Genomic DNA, 21,432 nt, shown 5'->3' on the forward strand with positions numbered 1-21,432 from the left:
CCCCGTTAGCAGGTCAGTTCACGTGTTTTGTAAACCAACCTATAATATTATATATATTTTTAATTTTTAAATTTTTGACTTTCAGATTTTTTAAGATTGTATCAAACTGACTCATGTGAGTGACCTTGAGGTCTCTGGTACGGCCTCATTGGCTGGGCCCTGGACATGTCTACTCACAGGCCATGCTTTGCTCTTTCTAATTTCTAATGAGTAATTCTTGATGCAATTTTTGATATCAGTGTTAATAATTTTGCAGTCATTTTTCAAAAAAATTGAAAAGATAAATGATATAGATATGTCTTTCAACAATTCAACCGTTCACTTTTTTATCACATAATTAAGTTTTGAGTGAGCATTTAAAGTTTATGAATCCAGTGGTGGGAAGGGAATTTTCTAATCTTAGATAAGAAATAGTATTTGAGTAACGTTATGCGTGAGGTTTCAATATTGATTTTTTTTCTATAATTTAAAATTAATCAAAATGATTAATACTGAATATACTAATATTAATGCATGATTATCTGATTAAATATTTTATTTTAAATTTTAAATAATAAAAAAATATATATCTAATTACTAAAAAAAATTGTATATCTATTTTAAATTTATAAATAAGCATATATTTGATATATTATCAAATATATTATTATTTGATTAAATAATTTTAACTTAAAAATAAAATAATATATAATTATATGATAAAATATTTAATTAAAATAAATATATATAATATTATTTAATTACATACCTATTAGATGCACTAGAATACCCTGTTAACCGTTTAGTAGTAAGCGATATTGAAAACTTGTTCATGATTACCTGGATGGTTTTTGAAATATCTTTGACTAAAAGAATGAGGTGTGAATGTAATTCCACAAGGTACAACTGTAAAATTTTTAGATGTGAACATTGCAACGACGCCGTAATTATAAGTTAAAGTCAAATTAAGGCAAACTGACAAACTTTTTACAAGATGAGTTGGGCAGAATATGGTTTCATCGGGGTAACGAATCTTGTTGAATTGCAGAAACAGAACCGTACTGAAGTTAGGTCAAGAGGATAGAAAGATGGGACGCAGAGGATATTTCATTTGCCATATATGAATATGATATATATCAATAGAGATAGTATTCCTTAATCCGTATTCACTTCAGTGCCACGTGTCATTGTGATATCACGATCCTACACCAATGAAAATTTAAAAAATGAAGCGATGATAATGATTTTTTAAATAAAAAGCTGAATTTTATTTTTTCAAATCTAGCAATTAAACTCTTGTATTTTTATATTAAAAAATTAAATTTTAATATTTTTTATTAAAGATTAACCTTTCTTTTTTTTTAAAATCAAACTTTAACCCAAAAAAATAATTTATTTTATTTTATCTGAAAAATTAAGCGATTTATTTATTATATTCAATATAATATAATATATTTAAAAATACAAATATGATAAATAGATTATTTCATATATTATTATTCAAAAAATTAAAAAAAAAAAATCAAATCTGCATCCATACTATAACCACAAGTAACAAACATGGAAGACAGTGGGTCAAGTGGAGCTGAATGTCTAATCCCCATGCCTGTTCTTGCAGTGGAGATTTTTCCTATCTTCACCCCATTTTTTATACAAAGGTGACAGCAAATTCTTGTACCTTATCCACGAGAAAACTTTCCTCCTCTTGCCCCCTTCTCAAAATAACAAAATTTTTATAATTTTTAAAAACAATTTAACATGTAAAAGTTTAAACAACACACAAAGACAAATTGGAGATATTCAAGTCTCTCTCCTGTCCCAATGGTAGAGAGATGGCAAGAGTTCACGTCCCTGGTCGAATCTGAAAATCATTATCGAATTCGAAGGGTAGAATTGTCATCCGGCAACAAAACCAATAACTCCAATCCACTCAACCACATATTAATAAATAAATTAATTAATTAAATTGAAGCAACCAACCCTCGTATATAAACTCAACTCAACACCCCACCTTACTCTCTTTCTTTCTCATATTAACTTTTCTGTCTCTCATTCTTCGCCACCCCAACGCTCTCGCTCTCTCTTTTTCCTTTTTTTTTTTTTTTGGTCTATTCATATTATCTCTGCGTATTTCAGTATCTGTTTGGACGAGGTGGAGCGTTTGTTTCTTTATAGACGATGATGAAGGACGAGTGGGTGAGGGCGGCGATGACGGACGACAGTGTTGTTGTGGAGCTGTTGATGAGGTTGAAACAGACGCAAGCGTTTCCGATGACGACGTCAGTGGCGAAATCCGCGATGGCGGCGGCTCTTAGGTGGGGGATACGACAGCCGAGGTCAAGGTCTATAAGATGCGATAGGGTAAAAGAAGGAGATTCGACGAAGAGCATAAGAGCCAGTCCTACTACTCCGCTCTCATGGAGTGGCGACGACGGCGGCGGCGATGCCTCTCCCTCCGCCACCGTTGACGCCTTCGAAGAATCAAGCCGCCACCAATCCTTTGGTACCAGATCCAAGGTCTTTCTCTTCTCCTTCTTCATCTTCCTCTTCCTCATATTCTTATCGACCTGATCTCTGTGTGGTGTGACTTGTTGTACTTGTGTGATTTGACGTAAATGACCTTCAAGAGTGTGGTAATTTACCCTCTGTGCTTTCCGTTTTGACGAGTCTGCGGAAACTCGGAGGTGGAGGTTCAGGTCGAGGTGGCTTTTTTTTTTTTTCCTGCTGTGTGTCCGTCGACGAGACATTGTTGCCTTCTGGAAGCCGTTTCGTAAGTTCTATGACCATTTTACCCCTTTTTATTTTCCATATTTGCTAGGAAAACTGGAGATATTCGTGACTTTCTCAAACCGATGTTTCCGTTTCCCAATTAACACCAAAGAACCCATGTCAGTAGCTGACAAGGACAAATTTGTCCACTGGGACTACATTTTTATCACTTTGAGAATTGATAGCCAGATCGTTTGCGGTTGATTCCTCCGATCAACGGTGATTAACCGCTATTTAGGTTCGTAGTGAGGCTATCCTCAAGTACATAGATCAAAATGTCCCTGTGTACATTAGGATGTCATCGTCACGTGAGGTCAGCTGATGTGAAAGTGGCTCACGTTTTCTTCTCGCCTCTTTCCGGTCACCTGTCATTCTTGTTAGCCTGTAAATAGACCAAATTACCCAATGCCTAGGTCCTCCAAAAGGCATGAGTTTGTATGGGGGACAATTTTGTCAGATGATAGCCATTCATCTCACCCCACCTTAATCACCAGGAACCTTCTCGCATAAATTCTTTAGTTTCTCTTAAGGCCAAATTACGGGTTTCGTGAAAATTTGTTTCTTACCTCCAGTGAGAGGGTATTCTAGTCAGTAAAAAAATTATTGGCATGGACCCCAGAGTGGGCCCATATTGAGAGAGGGTGGCATGAGAGAGTTCTGCGTTTTAGACTTTTAGTGGCGGATGCTCCTTGATTTAGGTTGCTTGTTGGAGAATGATCTGGTGTGGCGCTGTTTTATATGATAATTCTGCGTCTTCCTATCACGTTATTATGTTTTTCATACTTTTTTCAGCCGTTTCCTGCTCTTTATGGCCATTTCTTTAATCTTTTCGGAGATGAATCAGCTTTGTGCATAAAAAATGCAGTTGTCATTTGGCCCCACACATAAGACGATTATGAGCCATTGGATTATGTTTACGCCGTTGATTCAACCATTTTTAACTTTGATTTGATTTTATGTTGAAAATTTAATTGAGTTACAGCCAGTGAGTGACTCAATTTCTGCCGACTGCCGTCCGTGGCAGATAGGTCATGTGATCTAGTCACGTGAGCGATAAATAAATGGATAATTCATTTGCTACCACGTGCCTTCAATGATGTGGCGTGCCCTTACTGGTTCATTATGTTGCGGAGGATGACTTTACCTAGGAGCGTGGATTTCTACTGCTAATTCACCAATTGAAATCTGCCAGCTGTCTGTGTAGCACCTTTCTTAGGTCTGAAGAAGATTCAAATGTGTTGGTAAGGGGGCACCATTAAATTAAATGATCCACGTGCCACGTCAGTCAGAGTCTAGTTTGTCTGATAAGCCCCCCAAAGCGGTCATGCTTATCCGGTTAGAAAGCATCGGTAGTCCGTTATTAGTACATCAGGCATCACTTTTTCAATAGGAATTGACAATGTAGTAGAAGAGAAGATGAAGAAATTGCTTGCTGTAGGATTGGATTCAAGTGGAGCCGACTCGAATTTGATTGCTATGAAGGCACAATCGAGCAAAAAACGAGTTGCTCCAGGCGGTACTATAGATCTTGAGCCTGGGTTTGTGATATTGTTGTGCTTGAGCCAAATGGATATTAAAATATGCCAAAGACATTCCTTGAATATGCTCACCATCGGATCACTCTTGTAAATCCTATAAATAGGCTAGCTCTTGTTCATTGTAAATCATCCCACAAACATTCAATGTCTTTCCATTCTTAGAGAGTGTTCTTCCTCAATCTAGAGAGGGAGTCTATTGTGCTTTGCCTAATTTCGTGGAAGAAAAGGTGTCAGGTGTAATTATTTTGTGATATGTTTCCCTTATAATCAATTGAGGGTTTTACTTTGTAAATCTTATATCTATTATTTACCTTTGTTATTGTTTCTTATTTCAATTTACCCTGCAAGTAGGTTTTGTCAGAATCTCAAATCTAATAATTTGTTCATTATATTTATTAATTTACTTTGAAATTTGGTGCTTGCAGGGCACTGCTACAAATGAAACGACTAGCAATCCAACTAAGAGATCAAGAAGAAAAAAGGTGATTTTTTGTGAATTTTATGCTAATATTTTTATAATGAGCAAAATTCAATTATTTTGGCCACTCTAGGTTGTGTTTGTTTGAAATAAACATTCTAAAGATTTCTTGCTTAGAAGCTACTTCTCTATACTAATGTTTTAGATTATTGTTTTTTAAATTTATTTAATCTGACTTGATTGCTCCAGACATTTGCTGAACTTAAAGAGGAAGAGAGTTTGCTCTTGAAAGAAAGGATACATTTGAAAAAGGTTTGATCATGAAGCTTTTTGCTTAATTTCAATATTTTGTTTATGCCTTCTGTTCTTCGTAGTCTAAATTGATTTCATATCCATGTAACAGGAGATAGACACTGTACGAGCTCTTTTTAAGGAGCAAAGTGCTAAAAAAGAGAAATTGAACAGAATGAAGGTGATTTCTTCTTGCTTTGTGTAGCTTTCCATTTCTGGTCCTGTTGATGGCTCTTCTTAACAGTTTTTTACTTTCTTTTGCAGCTGAATTTGGGATTACACTCTGCATTTGAGCTTGATAAAGCTGGTTCTACTCTGGTCCACAAGAGAGTAGCCTCTTCTCATGATCAAATTCCTTCAATCTCACCATCAGAATCCATAATCGTTGCATCATTGGGGCCCAGTGAGACGCAGAAGGCTGTACCTGAGCATAATAGCCTGTCCGTTTTACCTGATCTAAATATGATGCCATCCGATGATGATTCTGGCTCTGAGACTTTATATGGGATGAGTTAAGGAAACTTGTCCATTGTGTTTCTTTTCACCACGAAAGGTAATTGCTTTGAAATCATATCCTTGGCCGCTTACTTGCCGAAAGAAATGATCTTTTCAGGCCAAAGAGCTGGTCACATATGTAAAGTATTTAAACTTCCAGGAAAATGCCGCGAATACAAGTCTTGCCTGTTCTGCAATTGCAACGTATTGCAAGGTCAAACAAATTGGTGAGTCATGTTGTTGCAGGTCCCAGATTCTTCCGAAATTCTTTGGGGTAAGCCCTCGTTACTTCTTGTTTCAGGATTATGTAGAAATAACCGTGTCTATCTTTTTAGTTGTAGGTAAACAGCTGTTGGACAGATCTCTGATCAAGCTTCTTAAAACTAAATTGACAATTTTGTTCTTCCATATACTCTTGCTTGCACGTTCATATTGATCATCCATATGCTTGTGAAAAGTTAATTTCCAACTTGATTTGGAGCTCCGGAATTTTTTACCTCACGGCCTTGCTCTAGTTTTAGCAGATCTTAGGCTTGAAGGAAACAGCTCTGGGCTTTACAAAAGATGGTTCTTGTTAATCATTAGTTATATCCATTCGCCACAGAGAATAAAAGAAGTTATTTTCTTTAGTTGTGTTGACTAAGAAAATAATTCTGAAAGCATTTCTGAATATGCGTGGATTCGAAGTTGAGTCTGACCAAAAAATGCTCCATCCGTGTGGTTTTACAGTTTCTTTTTAAATGAGCAAAATATCATTTTTCGTACGTCCAAGATTATGAAAGGTCTGGCCAATCTAAAATTCTGAGAACATTCTAAGCCATAGTTATTAGGGGTGGATTATGTGGCCGCATCGAAAACTGGCTGGCTGGAAATAACTCTCAATCTCAAGTTGGTTGAACTCATCTTTATACAGGTTTGATTTGACCCGAATTCATCCCTAAAGAAAATAAATCATTGTACACGGATATTTCTTTAGACGTACTGACGGCCACTAACCGATTTTCAATTGCTTCGGTTTTGTAATGTCCCTGGCCTCTTCAACAACAACTTAAAAGAATGAACCAGACGGTTAAGCACGGAAATTACAATAGCCAATGATTGCAGTAAACACCAAATAATTCATTTTAATTTCCAACTTAAACAAAAGAAGGTTACAAAATTCATGGGAACTGAGGACGTATACCCAGCCAACATCATGTATACATGTATTCTTATGCTGATTCATGTTGAATGTTTCAGTTTCTCTTCAACAAGTTCAATACAGCGGTATAAAACCAACTCTACAGGGTTAAGAGTGCATACTGTATCAATCGCAAACTGATCATAATCATTCTTGTTCTCCGTCATAATGCCCATTACTAGGGTTCGAAGCGGCAGAAGCCATTCGTGGTAAGCCCTTTGTAAATTGCTCTTTGACAGCACCTCGTTGTTGGATTCTTCTGTTACATGTCAAAAATATTGACAGTTAATTAGACAGACTGAAATGAAAAAGTTGTGAGCGGTTAGGGTTATCCGTTTCTATAAACAACATTAAGGCTTACTTTAACATGAAAGGGTTCCAATTCATGAAACATTCTTTATTTCAGACTTCATTCTCATGATCAGCAACTAAAACAAGGACATAATGACAATATAATTCAAGTTTATTTCATGTATTACTTGTTAACACATAATTAATGAGTAACAATAAAACTATGTATATTAATAATAAGTACTAATTTATGTACTAATGATAATGTGTCATTCTGTCAATAAGTACTAACCATCTGAACCATGTCAATAAGTATAGACCACCCTAAACATTTGCGGTAAGGAAGCAAGCTAAAAGCAATATTTAGCATACAAATGCCCGATTTTTCTTTACTTTAAAACCTGTAGGTTCAATATTACCTTTCGATGTGGTAAGCAATACAAATCTGTAAAGGTTGAGAGCAGACAGAACCTGTGAACATCATACCAAACATGTAAAGAAAACAAGATATATTTGGTTATGAAGGACATGAAGGATTCAACCGCCCTAACATTACTGATAACATAATAATTTATGAAACAGAACAAACAAGCTACATGGTACATATCAATACCAATAAACATTGTCATGAAAAATATATTTCGATAAGGGACCACTTTAGGACTTTATTTACAAACTGAACCCATGCTCTGATGAAGAAATACATCCACAATGTTTAGTTCACTTACAGTTTTCTTAGTTATTTACAACTAAGTATTTAGATTTAAAAGAAATTTAAAATAGCAAAATACTGCAGCACTTCAACAAGCAAATTAAAACAAAAGTAACTAATGAAGAAAGAGAAAGCCATACAGCATCTCCATGCTCTGGAAGAAGGGGAGGGCCTCCCTTTTGGGGCCTCAAGACTAAATCCACCAGTTCCAGGACAACTGGAGGCCAAAACAATGCATTTGCAGATGCTAAATTTTCAGCTGGCAGGACTTGATTTCGTATTGATATTCTTTGTTGGTTTTCCCTAAGGACTTCCTTTCTAACAAGATCTAGTAGAATTGCAACCTATATGAAGTTGTAACAACTACTTTAGATAAATCATGTTCCAAAATTGGGAAAGAAAAAAAAAGCTTGCAAATCATGTAAACCATCTTGAAATTATTTTACCATAGAGGGAGAATTGCAATTAATGATCATGGCTTTTAAAAAGTCATGCTTCTCTGAACGTGGAATCTCGGCCACAACCTGTTTTTCGTGGGAAATGATGTAAATATAAAAAAAACACACTAGAAAACATAAAAATTGATATAAAGGTAACAGAAGATTTAATTTCAAAATCTAATGACCTAGCCAAGGGCCAGGAAACAAAAATATTTATGAGAATACCAATATCAGTATCAGATGATTAATTTTTTTCTCATTCTAAAAAGCCAAAGACTTACTCTTTTAAATGCTTCATAGGTTTTCTTCCTAAGCACTGAACTTGGTGAATATATGACAACCGTTGCAACAGCCTGAGCATTATGTTTTAAGAATCAGAAAGCATGGAAAAATAAGAAAAGCACAAAACACAAGATGAAAGGGTCTACCTGCAAAGCAGCAAAGACACTAGGCATATAAGAAGAGAAGTCATTATGATCACCACCATTCTCTTGGGAGATATTTTCATCTGTTATGTCAAGCAAGAAGTTGATGGCATGTTCTTTGAAATCCCATGGCAAATTGCCAGATGAGAGTATGTGCTTTAGCATGCCAATAGCTTGCCATTTTTTTGTTTGGTTACTTTTAAGTTCATTCTTGACAGATGCCAAATTCTCCTCAGCAGCTTGTGCAACTAGGTCAGAGGCATGGCCCCAAATCACTGCATCAATAAAGTAAACACAAAGGTAATGCAAAAACAAGGTCATGTAGTCAACAGCGAGGAAACTGATATCTGGAAACACTAATAATCAGAATCAGCAAAGTGAGTTAGCAAACACAAACCTGAAAGAGATGCACCTTGTTCCACATAGGATATACAACTCTTATAATCATCTTCATCCTCTGGGCATATTAGGATAAAAATAAAAGTAACAGTTAACGTGGTCTAATTTTCTCTAAACTAGGTATATTTAATGAAGCCACATAGGGTATAATTATGATCACCTGAGAGAATTTACCTCCAACAATCATGTTAGTCATGGTATCCACTTCGGACGCAGTTATTAAACCAAGATATGATAAATGGCAAAAAGGGAAGAAATTTGACAACTTTGATACTAAAGGGACGCATTTTGAGACCGTAAATTTCATGCTTATTGAAACATGCACCTGCACATAGAAATATTAATCAAAAGTTAAAAGAGATGAGGTAAAAATGACAACTTAAAAGAAAAGCCGACAAATCATTTTAAATGGGAAAGATGGTTATAAATACAATTCACACAGGAATACAAGTATTTCTAGTATAGATAAAACAATTAAGTTCCAAAAAGGGAAGAGTGATAACCATAATCTGCAGAACATATAGACCAAGAAGAGCACACAACATTTCCTTTGCTGCTCCATCCTGCCACATGTAGAAAAGGAAAGTTATAACAATCTGACAGAAAGCACACTGACAATATTTATTGTACTCAGAGAAAATAGGTAAAAATATTGTCAAGAACTTAAAAGACCAGCTTAGAGCAAACTGCACGGATAGAATCAGCAATGCCTATAGCCCTGTCAAATAAAGGTTCTGTATTTTCGTCATCTGACTCTGAGGACACGCTATTCAGAACCTTCAGGATAACAGGAACTGCAACTTTTACTTGTTCAAAGTGTCGCCTCTGAGTGAAAAGCAATACTGAAAATCAGAAAAGAACATTTAACTTTCTCTTTGCTAAAAAGGCAAAAATGTAGTTTCACATCTTTTGATCCAACACAAAATCCAATCAACATTATACCAAAACAGACGAAGAAGAAAAACTCAAGCCATAACTTTCACTTGGTTATCTTAAAGCAGAGATGCAATAACATGACATTGATAGGGAGAATTCATTAGGGCAAAGTACAACCGATAATCATCAATTAATATCCAAAAATATTAGTAGAAACATTTAATCCATCCATTAGCAAAGGGAACTCATTCTATAATCTTAAGAATTATTACCTTTGGAGAGACCACTTAGAAGAGGAACAAAATTATTGGATTCCTTTGTTGTCTTAATCAAAGAGTCTAATGCCTAATCCATCAACAAATAAAATTAGCAAAGAAATAGATAATCAATAGAACTAGTAAATTAAGATATATGATAATAGGAAGCAATACAATTATACTAAAAGCCATAGTTAAAGTAGTTCTATTTGCTTTTATATGATAAAATGAGAAGGATTAATTTAAAAAAAAATAATGATTATTAATAATAATAGAATAAAACTACATGTACAGAGAAATGCTGCTAACTTATTCATACAAAATGATATAAGAGCATGTGATTGGGTTACGTAATTATTTACTTTTTCTCTCATTTTAAAATCACTTCATCATATATTACCATGTTAGTTTATACAAATAAATTAGTAAAATTTGTTTACATATATACCATTACTCATAATAATCATAATAATAACCAAAATATTCAGTGTTCACAAATAATAAACTTACCTCACAAAGAATTGAAAGCATGTCCCGTGGGCTACATGTTGCTACAAAACGATCTATAACACTATTAACAATCTCCGAGCAGCTACTAGACACGCCTGCAAGTCTCGTAACAGCCTTTGGCAACTCAAATGAAAGTGTATCAATAATTTCCTAACATTGCAACAAAATTCACCAGCTTATAACAAAGTTAAAAAAAAAAATTATTCATTACAGAAGGAACAATAAATAATAATATTTTTAAACCTGGTCCAACGAAGGAGAAGATACAAAGTTAAGTATCGCTGAGAGAACTTCATAAGCATTGTTCTTAATGTCATCATTGCTGGGGACTGATTCGGTAGAATCAGAAATCGAATCAAGGAACTTGACAAGTTCCGAAACTAAGCTTTCAGTTTGGCCGATGTTTCCACATTCAATTTCCTACGAGAAAGGAAAAAAGAGATCGATGGTGAGGAAGAAAAATCATAGCAGCATATAAAAAAAATGATAGAGGGAGGAGTAAAAAGCTTACTTTGGCTATTGAAGTTAAAATATCTTGGAGACGACACACCAGAGGCTGATCGGAGGGAGAATCGTGACGGTCGTTTGGAGCTAACATGGTGGCGCCGCTGCAACTGTAATTTTAAATTTTTCTCGATTTCTCTACATTTGTTGAAAGTAGAAATTCACTTGGCTATTCTAGTGTTCAGCTTTCTTGTATGAAACGGTGTCGCTTCCATCTGTTTGGTAATTGAATACATCCTATTCTCAAGATGGTTTTGATCTCATTTCCTTGTCCCATTCAGGGAACACAAGTTTAAATTTGGTTTGAAAAGAATAATTTTGAGTTGAAGATTGGGACTGTCTTCGTAAAATATCAGAATTATATTTAAAATTAAATTATTTTTAAATCAAATTATAATTATAATTTATATTAAATTATTTTTTAAATTTTAATCAATCTTTCATTTGGGTTTTTGTTTGAGTTTGACCTACTAACAAAATTTAAACAAATTTACTCCCAAAATAATTTGTAAAAATGATAAAATAATATATTTTCATATCATAACATTCCTAAATTCATCATCAAGTCATCTCCAAACCCATTCTATTCTCCAAATTTATACTCCTGTCTCACACCAATAGAGCTGTTTACCTAAAAACTATGTGTAAGCGCATCTTTAACTAAAGTTTTATTTCAATTTAAGTTCAAAGGCTTGCTAGCATCACCATATTGGAGTTTGTTTCATCCATGTTTTTTCTTTATCTTCAATAACTTTTTTTTCTTTTTTTTTAACGATATTAGATTCAATTTTTCTGTGATGAATTGACTTAATCGATAAGGGTTAAAATATATTATTAATTAACTTTTGTAGAGAAAATAACTTTACTGTCTTTGACAATTGTAACAATTAATTGCAGTTGAGATTTCAAAGTTTAAATTTTCATCTGCCTCTCATTTTTAATAAAGAAGTTAGATAACTTCCAAGGTGGGATTGAGAACTCTCCAAAAAAATATAACGCTCTCTCTTTTGCTACTTCTTTTTAAAAAAAAAAAATTATCACATAATACAAAAAGATAATTAAGCAAATTATGTTGTAAATTGATAATTGGAATGCGTGGATCACCAATCATTTGCAAAGTACAAGAACTTTGAATCCGAATATGTTTTTCATGATCCTTAAATTATTTAATTTTCGCTAACAAACAACTTTTTTCTTTCATCTCTTATGATTTTTCTTTTTTATTTGATAACTTATCATTTTATATAAGAATGTTGTTTACCATCCAATTGAGTCGAGCTCGACCTTGAATTCACTATTTTGACTTCAGGTCGTACTCTAAGCTTTAGTTAAGTTGAATTTGACTTAAATCGCCTCTAATCCAAACCTATAATGTATTTTATCATCTCATTATTGTTAAATTTAGTTCACATGATAGATTTAATTTATAGGAAATGGAAATCTAATAACGAAGTAAATCACATTGGAGTCTTAGTGATACAAAAAAAATGATTAATAAGTATTACTTTTCATTTACTGTAAAAAATAGTAAATCCTAGCATAATATATAAAGGGATTCATTATATTAATGAGGTATTATTTTTTATATTGATAATATTATTTATTTTATTAATAAAATTATTTATCTCAATAATAACTATTTCATGGCCCTCAACATTAGTTGGACAAGATTAAATTTGATTTGAATATTAAAAATTCAAGTCTAACTCGAGTGATTGCGCTTGGTCTAAATCCACCACCACTTTTGAGTACTAAGGTTTTAGAAGAAATGATTTTTTGGGGTTCGGGCTAAGGCTTGCCTAAGCCAGCACAAGGACATCCTCGTCACATATCATATATGGACCAAAGGCCAAAAGACTATTTTCCATCCAAAGTATGTTATTATCTTAATATTTATTTATTAACTTTGAAAATCTCATTTACTCATCTATAAATGGTTAAAATTAATAGAACTCTAAGCTTTTAAAATCTTATCTTTTTTCTCTCTTAAACTCTAAAAATTAATAATTTTTCCCCTAGGGTTTAGTTTTTAATCCTCGATGCCAAATTCGACCCTATCGCCAGTGACGAAGCTTCCCCAATGCATCACTATGCTCTAGCGATCTTTTTCCCCTCATCTGGAATATTGATTGATGCAAATTTAACTTGAAAAGAAGAAGAACTCTGTCAGGAGACAAAACTCTTTGTCTTCCCGAACATTTTCTTATGGGAAGACAATCATCTTCCTTCCTTTGGGAAGATAAAGAGTTTCATCTCCCGACAAAGCTCTTTATCTTTTCAAACTAGATTTATATCGATCGACGTTCTAGAAGAGGGAAGAGAGACCGATGAAGTATAGTGATATGTTGAAAAAGCTTTATCTCCAATGATGACACCAGATTTAGCACTGAGGATTGAAAACTAAACCCTATAGGAGGAATGCCATTTTTTAAAACTTGATATAAAGGGAAATTATTAGTTTTTAGGGTTTTAAGAAGAAATTGAGATTAAATTTTAATTTATTTTTAATATTATAGACAAAATAACGATTTTACCTTTAAAACTGTTAATTTTAACTGTCTATAGATTAGTAAATGAGATTTTCAAAGTTAACTGGAAAAAATTTTAAATAGCAACATATTATGGTTGGGAAATAGTCCTTTGGCCTAGACCAACCTACAACTAAACAGTGCACTTTTTCTTCTTCCCCTTCCTCACCATCACCGTACGGTACAAATTCATTGCCCACTCTTCCACTTAACTATCTGCTTCTCTCTATCATTGATCCGAACGTCTTTGATCTGATACATTCCATTTCACACTGACTTCCCTGCGCCTCTCTCCCCCACCGTCCGATTCAAAACATGGAGCCAGACGTGAGCATCGAGACGTCATGCATGATACGGATCGCGGTTCTCCCAATCGGCACGGTCCCACCGACTCTTTTACGGGACTACCATTCAATGCTACTCCGGCATCACAGGATCCCGCTCTCCGCAATCAGTTCGTTCTACACAGAGCATCAAAAATCTCCGTTTACTCAGCAGCCCTGGGACACGGGTTCGCTCCGGTTCAAGTTCGTACTCGGCGGGGCCCCGCCAAGCCCCTGGGAAGATTTCCAGTCAAATCGAAAGATCCTGGCCGTTATTGGCATCTGCCACTGCCCGTCCTCTCCTGATCTCGATTCTGTTATCGAGCAGTTCAATTTCGCTTGTAAGGGTTATAGCTCCGCTCTTGTTAAACGCTGTTTTGCGTTCTCTCCAAGTGATTCTCACGTGAGTGCTTTATTTATTTATTTTTGGTAATTTATTTATTGGCTTTTTTGTTGGTTGAAGAATTAGAGAATTGATAAACGAATAAACAGAAACTCAAGGGGAAGAAGAATTTATATTGTTTTAAGTAATTTGTTATTGTTAAGTGATTGGTTTACTTAATGTGGCAGCTAGAGAATGGTGCAAAGAAGGGTGAAAATTTGCTTTTGTTTCCTCCGGCTGATCTTCAAATGCAGGAGTTTCACTTGCAGACGATGATGCAAGACATTGCGGCTTCTTTGTTGATGGAATTTGAGAAGTGGGTTCTTAAGGCGGAATCTGCTGGAACTCTATTGAAGACACCTTTAGATTCTCAAGCCAGTCTTAACTCAGAGGAGGTTTATGTTTAGGTGTCATAAGAATTTGAATCTGTATATTTTTTAATTAAGCTAATACAAATTTTAATTTTGTTCCTGAATTTTTCAACTTAATCAGTTTGATTTGATGAAAAATGTAGGTGATAAAGGCAAAAAAGCGAAGACTTGCTCGTGCGCAGAAAACTATCGGGGATTACTGTTTGTTGGCTGGATCACCTGTTGATGCAAATGCTCATTATTCAACTGCACTGGAACTAGCTAGGTTGACCTCTGATTTCTTTTGGTATGCTGGGGCACTGGAAGGAAGCGTCTGTGCCTTACTGGTGTGTTCTCTTTTTCAATTAAGATTGTATGGGATGTATTATATGTTGGATGCCTTGCTTTTTAGCATAATTCTTAATATTTATATCCATTGGGTTTGGCACCTGCTGGGGTGAGCAAGGAATACAGCTACATGTGCATGATGACTGGTTAATAAACAAGTGGATTAATAACACCCGGTGTATTATTAAGTCATTGCAGTTATTGGTTTGTCTCATGTGTCAAAGTTTATATTGAATGAGAAATGTTCTGTGATACAGAAATTTTACCTGTATGACATCCATCATTGTCTAGCTGTGGCATTACTATCATCTTACTCTGCATCTCATTGTTTCTCTTTGAAATATCCCTTGAATTCCATAACTTTATTTCTATTTGAAGATTTGCATGATTGTGTTTTTCTGTGGTCTGTTATGCATACCTGCATCTGTTTATATGTTTATTAGGTGGACCGAATAGGCCAGAAAGACCCAGTTCTGGAGGAAGAGGTTAGATACCGGTACAACAGTGTCATCTTGCATTACAGGAAATCATTTATACATGACAATGCACAGAGGTAATCTCTGACTTGTTATTTTTTCTGATTGCTGTTCTTTCATTAGAAATTGCATCCTTCTGTTATTTTGTGGAATGGTTTTGGGAATTTGTATTGTCTAATGTGAGCCACTATTCCATTTGGAGCACGTTGCTTCTTAGCATCTAGTGTAATTACTTTTTCTTTGATATTTTGCTAGTCACGCTTCTTAGCATCTAGTATAATTACTTTTTCTTTGATATTTTGCTAGTCATTATAAAGTATCATGCGGTTTCTGTTTTGTATGTTTGTCTGATTAGGGAAGTAAACAAGGCCTTGATCTCATGTATAATTCTACTCAAATGATAGAGACTCAAGCTTTAATTTTTATTTTATTTGACTTTATGAATCTTAATATGAGATGCTCTTATGTATACGTATTCTCCTTATTTTTTGCTAGACATTCGAAAGTATCCGTTTTTTCTGTTTTATAGTATTTTCTCTAGTATAACTGCTGATATGCCTTAGGGAAGTCAACAAGACCTTTATCTCATTTATAGCTTTGCTCAAATGATGTCCATTCAAGCTTATTTATTTTACTTTGTGAATCTTAATGTGAGATGCCCTTTTGCATCCATTTTATTCTTTTTTGGAGTCTCTTGACAATTAATAGCTCTGTTGTTTTAAATTGTAGAGTCTCACCCCTAAGCTTTGAGCTTGAGGCTACTTTGAAATTGGCAAGATATCTTTGCAGGTATAATCATTATTGTCTTCCGCAACCTTTCTTACTTGTGTAGCTACAACCAATTTTCACTATTATTGTCTTTTCCAGGAGAGAGCTAGCTAAGGATGTAGTGGAGTTGTTAACAAGTGCTGCAGATGGGGCAAAGTCGTTGATAGATGCCAGTGACAGACTCATCTTATATGTTGAAATAGCTCGTTTATTTGGAACTCTGGGTTACCAACGAAAAGCTGCCTTTTTCTCAAGGCAGGTAGCTCAGTTGTATTTGCAACAAGAAAAAAGATCGGCTGCTATTTGTGCTTTGCAAGTTCTAGCAATGACCACTAAGGCCTATCGTGTTCAGAGTCGAGCATCAATCTCCAAACATTCTTTGTCTGGTGTGAGTATATATGAGCAAGTAAAATTAAGAAAAGTCAAGAAATTGTGGATAAAATAATAGAAGGCTGTCTGTTTGTTTAGTGACCTTGTTGTACAACAGCATTACCAGCATACTTTGTTTGATGTAAACATATCTATAATTTTTAGTAATATCATGGGTGGAGTTTGGATATTGAATTTGGTTCAAGAATTACAATCAAAAGTGTCTATTTTTTATAACTATATAATTTGAAGTGTGAATTTTTTCTCCTAAACATAATAAATTTACCACTACCTTCTTTGTTTGCTAAAGGAAACTGGATCAAGTTATGCTGATGGCGGAAAAAGGCACCATCAATCAGTAGTCTCTCTATTTGAGTCACAGTGGAGCACCTTGCAGATGGTTGTGTTAAGGGAGATACTGCTCTCTGCTGTTCGTGCAGGAGATCCTCTTGCTGCATGGAGTGCAGCGGCTAGGCTTCTCAGATCTTATTATCCTCTAATTACACCTGCAGGACAAAATGGCCTTGCTAGTGCACTAACAAATTCAGCAGAAAGGTTGCCTTCAGGAACTCGATGTGCTGATCCAGCACTACCTTTTGTAAGGTATATTCCAATATATTAAAATCCTCTTCTCCCATGCTTCCTTTGTAGCCCTCTTGTGTTAAATTTTCAGAAAATATACTGAGTTATTTATTGTTTCAGGTTGTACTCTTTTCCCATGCTTCCTTCACAAATGGACATCATTAAGCGGAATCCAGGTAGAGACGACTGGTGGGTGGGCTCTGCTCCTTCAGGCCCTTTTATATATACGCCATACAGTAAAGTAGACCCAAATGATAGTAGTAAGCAGGAATTGATTTGGATTGTTGGAGAACCAGTCCAGGTGTTGGTGGAGTTGGCAAATCCTTGTGGATTTGATTTAAGGGTTGACAGTATATATCTCTCGACACATTCAGAAAATTTTGATGCTTTTCCAGTTATTGTAGATCTCCCACCTAATTCGTCTAAAGTGATCACTTTATCTGGAATACCAACATCAGTTGGTGTTGTGACAATTCCAGGATGCACAGTTCACTGTTTTGGTGTGGTAACCGAACACCTATTTAGGGATGTAGATAACCTGCTTCTAGGAGCAGCACAAGGACTTGTTCTTTCTGACCCTTTCCGATGCTGTGGGTCTGCCAAGTTGAAAAATGTATCCATTCCGGATATATCTGTGGTACCACCTCTGCCACTGCTATTGTCACATGTTGTTGGTGGTGATGGGGCCATCATTTTGTACGAAGGTGAAATTCGTGATGTATGGATTAGTGTGTCCAATGCTGGCACAGTTCCAGTTGAGCAAGCACATATTTCACTATCAGGAAAAAACCAAGATTCTGTTATCTCAATTGCATATGAGGCCTTAAAATCTGCTCTTCCTTTGAAGCCAGGAGCTGAAGTGACTGTACCTGTGACATTAAAAGCCTGGCAGCTTGGGTTGGTGGATCATGAAACTGCTTCTACCAAGAGTGCCTCTGGAAGTACAGGGAGGCACTTAAAGGATGGAAGCAGCCCCTCTTTGTTGATTCATTACTCAGGTATCTTCCACCAATGGCATTTATTGCTCTCTCTCTTTTTCTAAAAGTTAGTATTAAATATATATATTTCTCAATATTAAGATGAAAGTCTAGTGGTCACACCTTTCATTTTGTTTCTCAGGGCCACTTATGAGTTCTGGAGATCAGTCTGTTTTGCCCCCAGGTAGACGCCTGGTTGTTCCCTTGCAAATCAATGTTTTGCAAGGTTTATCTTTTGTAAAAGCTCGTTTGCTTTCAATGGAGATTCCTGCAAATGTTGGGGAAAACCTTTCTACGCCTGTTTCTGTGGATTCTACTGAGGGAATCATTGGTTCTGAAAATAAGATGGAAAAATTGATGAAGATAGATCCCTTTAGAGGAAGTTGGGGGCTACGTTTCCTTGAACTTGAGTTGTTCAATCCGACTGATGTCGTTTTTGAAATTAGTGTTTCTGTCCGGCTGGAAAATTCAAACAAGGATGGCCTTTCAAGTGATCAAGATGCTACTGAATATGGTTATCCTAAAACAAGAATCGATAGGGATTACTCTGCAAGGGTATTAATTCCGCTGGAGCATTTTAAGTTGCCTATTCTTGATGGTTCCTTTTTTGTGAAGGACTTGAAGTCAGATGGATCTACTGGGGGCCGAAATTCCAGCTTCTCAGAGAAGAATACCAAGGCTGAGCTAGATGCTTCCATTAAGAACCTGATTTCAAGAATAAAGGTCAGATGGCAATCTGGACGCAACAGCTCTGGAGAATTGAATATCAAGGATGCTATACAGGCAGCCCTTCAGACATCTGTTATGGATGTACTACTGCCAGATCCATTGACATTTGGCTTCAGGCTTGTTAGAAAGGATTCTGAGAAGGCTAAAAAACTTGGTTTACCTAAAGATTCTGTCTTAGCACATGACATGACTCCTATGGAAACTATAGTTCGTAATAACACCATGGAAGTTATCAAGATTAGTCTTAGTGTTACATGCAGAGATGTAGCTGGGGAAAATTGCATTGAGGGCTCCAAAGGGACTGTCCTATGGTCTGGTAAGGTTCTCATTATTAAATCTCCAAAAATGATCAACTTCTTATTTATGATTCTAAAACTGTTTTCAGTAAGCATGATGAAAACCTTGGGTTGGAAATTACATATATGGTTGAGAAATTTATTGATAATTTCAGGTGTCCTAGATGAAATTGCCATGGAGGTTCTGCCGCTGCAAGAGTCAAGGCACTGTTTCTCTTTGTACTTCCTTGTCCCAGGTGAGTACACTCTTGTGGCTGCTGCTGTAATCGATGATGCTAATAACATCCTTCGGGCTCGAGCGAAGACTGATTCACCTGATGAACCGATTTTCTGTCGTGGACCTCCGTTTCATGTTCGAGTTACTGGTACTGTGTGACTGTTTTTGTATGCTCATGATTGGATTATGAGAAATGCCCAGAATTTTTTGTGGCAGCATCAATTATCACATTTTTAGCCTTCTTAGTATTATATTGGATTATGAGAAACGCTTTTCATAGGGTTGCCACGTCAAATGCATCTCAAAGACTCAAAGCATTGTTGTGAAACATTTACTTTTATCTTCTAGTATGTTTTTGATATATTTTTGTAAGCGACTGCAAAGTCTTCAAGCCAAATATCAATTAGCAATGGTATATGTATCAAGTTTTAAGTATTTAATTAAATATTTAAATGATGTATTATTATTTTATTTTTAATTTAAAATTACTTAATCTTATAATAATATATTTTAGAAAAACTCAATTAAATATTCTAGATTAATAGTATATAATTTTATTATTGAATGTCAATTGATGGGCCATTGGCCCAACAAGTGTGCTGCCTCTTTGCTTCATTTTTTTCCAGCTATGTCTTTTTTTTTTTTTTTAAATTATTGGAATAAAATTTTATTTCACACTAATATATGTATATATAAATTAATGTTATAATATATGAATTGATGATATAATTATTTTTTTCTTCTTGTTTAAAATTACTCAAATTATATGTTATTATATTGATTTGAATAAATAAATTATAAAAAAATATTTGTATGTATAATATATCCTAGGTCACGTCAAAATGGGAGTGAACTATTTCATTGTTATACTGTTTTAACACCCCAACATTTTATTGTTTATTTTTGACCCTCCTACATTTCATTGTTGACTCTTTCCCGTTAAAAAGTGGCTTCCTTTAATAATCTCCGTAGTTTTTCTACATTGCATAGGTTCAGAAAATTGCTGAAGCATCTAACACTTACCTTTAAGAAATAGAAGGAAGCAACCCTTTTACAATCTTACCATTTTTCTTGGAAATTTTGTTGTTTTGTAATCGACAATCTAATCTTGAAAATATCCAAAATAATGATTCTTTTTAAACAAATTGTTTGTGTCCAAGTGTCGTCGTTTTGAGGCATAGCCCCAACCCAGAAGCATATATTCCTTCATCATCTCACCCGATATTTTTCAGAACATGTTTTTTGTCCTTTCACAATCATATTTTCATTTTTCCTTTTAACACTCTGGATTTTAGTCCACAATTATTCCATTGAAAAAATATCCAATCTTCTAATCCGTACATCAATTTATTCCAAGTGTATACATTATTACATATATATAGATGGTGAATATTTATAAATATAAATAAATTAATATATTATTATATAATTAAATAATATAATTATTGATCTTATCGTTAATTAATAGATAATAATATATCAATTTATTTGTGTATATAAATATCCAACCTTTGTATACAAAGTGTTATTGTTTATTTTATTTTCACTATTCATATTCCTTCACCAATTTGGTAATTCCCCATATTTGTGGTTAGTTAGGCCAATATCCCTTCACCCTCCACAAAAATATTGTAAGAATTCTTAGTCTCTATGATGGTAACATTTTTGAATTGTGTCATTTAAGGATGTATTCAAGTTGAGTTTTGGTGTTCAGTTTGAACAAGTTAAGCGTGAGCTAAAGAAGAATCAATTTGTTGCGATCAAGATTAATAAATTGTTACAGCAAAACTTATCATATCGATGGTTCTTCATCTTTAATAAATTTTTTTTTTCCAATATTACTATTTATTAACTTCAATGAATCGAATTTTAACTTGAGTTAGTCATTCTAGATTTAAACTAAACTTTAGTTTACTCTTATTTGAGTTAGACACTCGAGTCCACCTTTAGTGCGTTTAATCAACATCATTTAAAAGTGAAATTATTCTCTTTTTTTTATGCGA

General features: G+C 34.7%; 3 protein-coding genes across 9 annotated transcripts; 2 read left to right on the forward strand and 1 right to left on the reverse strand.

The window, feature by feature from the left end:
• The first annotated feature begins 1,985 nt into the window (after window positions 1-1,985).
• Window positions 1,986-5,898, forward strand: LOC123194938. 6 transcript variants are annotated; one of them, XR_006497351.1, is made up of 7 exons: window positions 1,986-2,496; window positions 4,712-4,768; window positions 4,954-5,016; window positions 5,108-5,176; window positions 5,260-5,548; window positions 5,651-5,717; window positions 5,826-5,898. XR_006497351.1 is itself a non-coding variant. In XM_044608448.1 (6 exons), the coding sequence occupies exons 1-5, from the start codon at window positions 2,158-2,160 to the stop codon at window positions 5,509-5,511; spliced, it is 780 nt and encodes a 259-aa protein (XP_044464383.1). In that variant the 5' UTR covers window positions 1,986-2,157; the 3' UTR covers window positions 5,512-5,548; window positions 5,651-5,898. The 6 variants fall into 6 exon arrangements, 2 of the variants coding, with proteins under 2 accessions (XP_044464383.1, XP_044464382.1); XR_006497352.1 differs by having other exon boundaries at window positions 5,832-5,898; XM_044608448.1 differs by having other exon boundaries at window positions 5,651-5,898.
• Window positions 5,899-6,588: 690 nt separating this feature from the next.
• LOC123194937 (aberrant root formation protein 4) lies at window positions 6,589-11,330 on the reverse strand. Of its 2 annotated transcripts, none has more exons than XM_044608445.1 (14): window positions 11,092-11,324; window positions 10,824-11,000; window positions 10,581-10,730; window positions 10,086-10,158; window positions 9,610-9,779; window positions 9,441-9,500; window positions 9,112-9,262; window positions 8,936-8,995; window positions 8,542-8,813; window positions 8,395-8,466; window positions 8,120-8,197; window positions 7,814-8,017; window positions 7,381-7,432; window positions 6,589-6,929 (listed from the first exon to the last, which is right to left on the reverse strand). In XM_044608445.1, the coding sequence occupies exons 1-14, from the start codon at window positions 11,176-11,178 to the stop codon at window positions 6,712-6,714; spliced, it is 1,824 nt and encodes a 607-aa protein (XP_044464380.1). In that variant the 5' UTR covers window positions 11,179-11,324; the 3' UTR covers window positions 6,589-6,711. The 2 variants fall into 2 exon arrangements, with proteins under 2 accessions (XP_044464380.1, XP_044464381.1); XM_044608446.1 differs by having other exon boundaries at window positions 6,832-6,968; window positions 11,092-11,330.
• Window positions 11,331-13,714: 2,384 nt separating this feature from the next.
• Window positions 13,715-19,790, forward strand: LOC123194936 (trafficking protein particle complex II-specific subunit 120 homolog). Its single transcript, XM_044608444.1, has 10 exons — window positions 13,715-14,338; window positions 14,506-14,712; window positions 14,832-15,014; window positions 15,459-15,568; window positions 16,221-16,280; window positions 16,359-16,647; window positions 16,939-17,231; window positions 17,331-18,208; window positions 18,330-19,232; window positions 19,368-19,790. The coding sequence occupies exons 1-10, from the start codon at window positions 13,928-13,930 to the stop codon at window positions 19,586-19,588; spliced, it is 3,555 nt and encodes a 1,184-aa protein (XP_044464379.1). The 5' UTR covers window positions 13,715-13,927; the 3' UTR covers window positions 19,589-19,790.
• The last annotated feature ends 1,642 nt before the right edge of the window (window positions 19,791-21,432 follow it).

Source organism: Mangifera indica, chromosome 13 (genome assembly GCF_011075055.1).
Source record: "Mangifera indica cultivar Alphonso chromosome 13, CATAS_Mindica_2.1, whole genome shotgun sequence".
NCBI classification, from domain to species: Eukaryota; Viridiplantae; Streptophyta; class Magnoliopsida; order Sapindales; family Anacardiaceae; genus Mangifera; species Mangifera indica.

Bases quoted from the DNA above. Each gene is read 5' to 3' on its own strand.
- LOC123194938 (XM_044608448.1), top strand. From the start codon at position 2,158: ATGATGAAGGACGAGTGGGTGAGGGCGGCGATGACGGACGACAGTGTT. The intron at 5,017-5,107 runs GTTTGATCATGA...TCCATGTAACAG, and splicing joins AAAGGATACATTTGAAAAAG to GAGATAGACACTGTACGAGC. The intron at 5,177-5,259 runs GTGATTTCTTCT...TTTCTTTTGCAG, and splicing joins AGAAATTGAACAGAATGAAG to CTGAATTTGGGATTACACTC.
- LOC123194937 (XM_044608445.1), bottom strand. From the start codon at position 11,178: ATGTTAGCTCCAAACGACCGTCACGATTCTCCCTCCGATCAGCCTCTG. The intron at 11,001-11,091 runs GTAAGCTTTTTA...CCTTTCTCGTAG, and splicing joins TTTTAACTTCAATAGCCAAA to GAAATTGAATGTGGAAACAT. The intron at 7,433-7,813 runs GTATGGCTTTCT...TGATGTTCACAG, and splicing joins TTCCAGAGCATGGAGATGCT to GTTCTGTCTGCTCTCAACCT.
- LOC123194936 (XM_044608444.1), top strand. From the start codon at position 13,928: ATGGAGCCAGACGTGAGCATCGAGACGTCATGCATGATACGGATCGCG. The intron at 14,339-14,505 runs GTGAGTGCTTTA...TTAATGTGGCAG, and splicing joins TCTCTCCAAGTGATTCTCAC to CTAGAGAATGGTGCAAAGAA. The intron at 17,232-17,330 runs GTATATTCCAAT...TTATTGTTTCAG, and splicing joins CCAGCACTACCTTTTGTAAG to GTTGTACTCTTTTCCCATGC.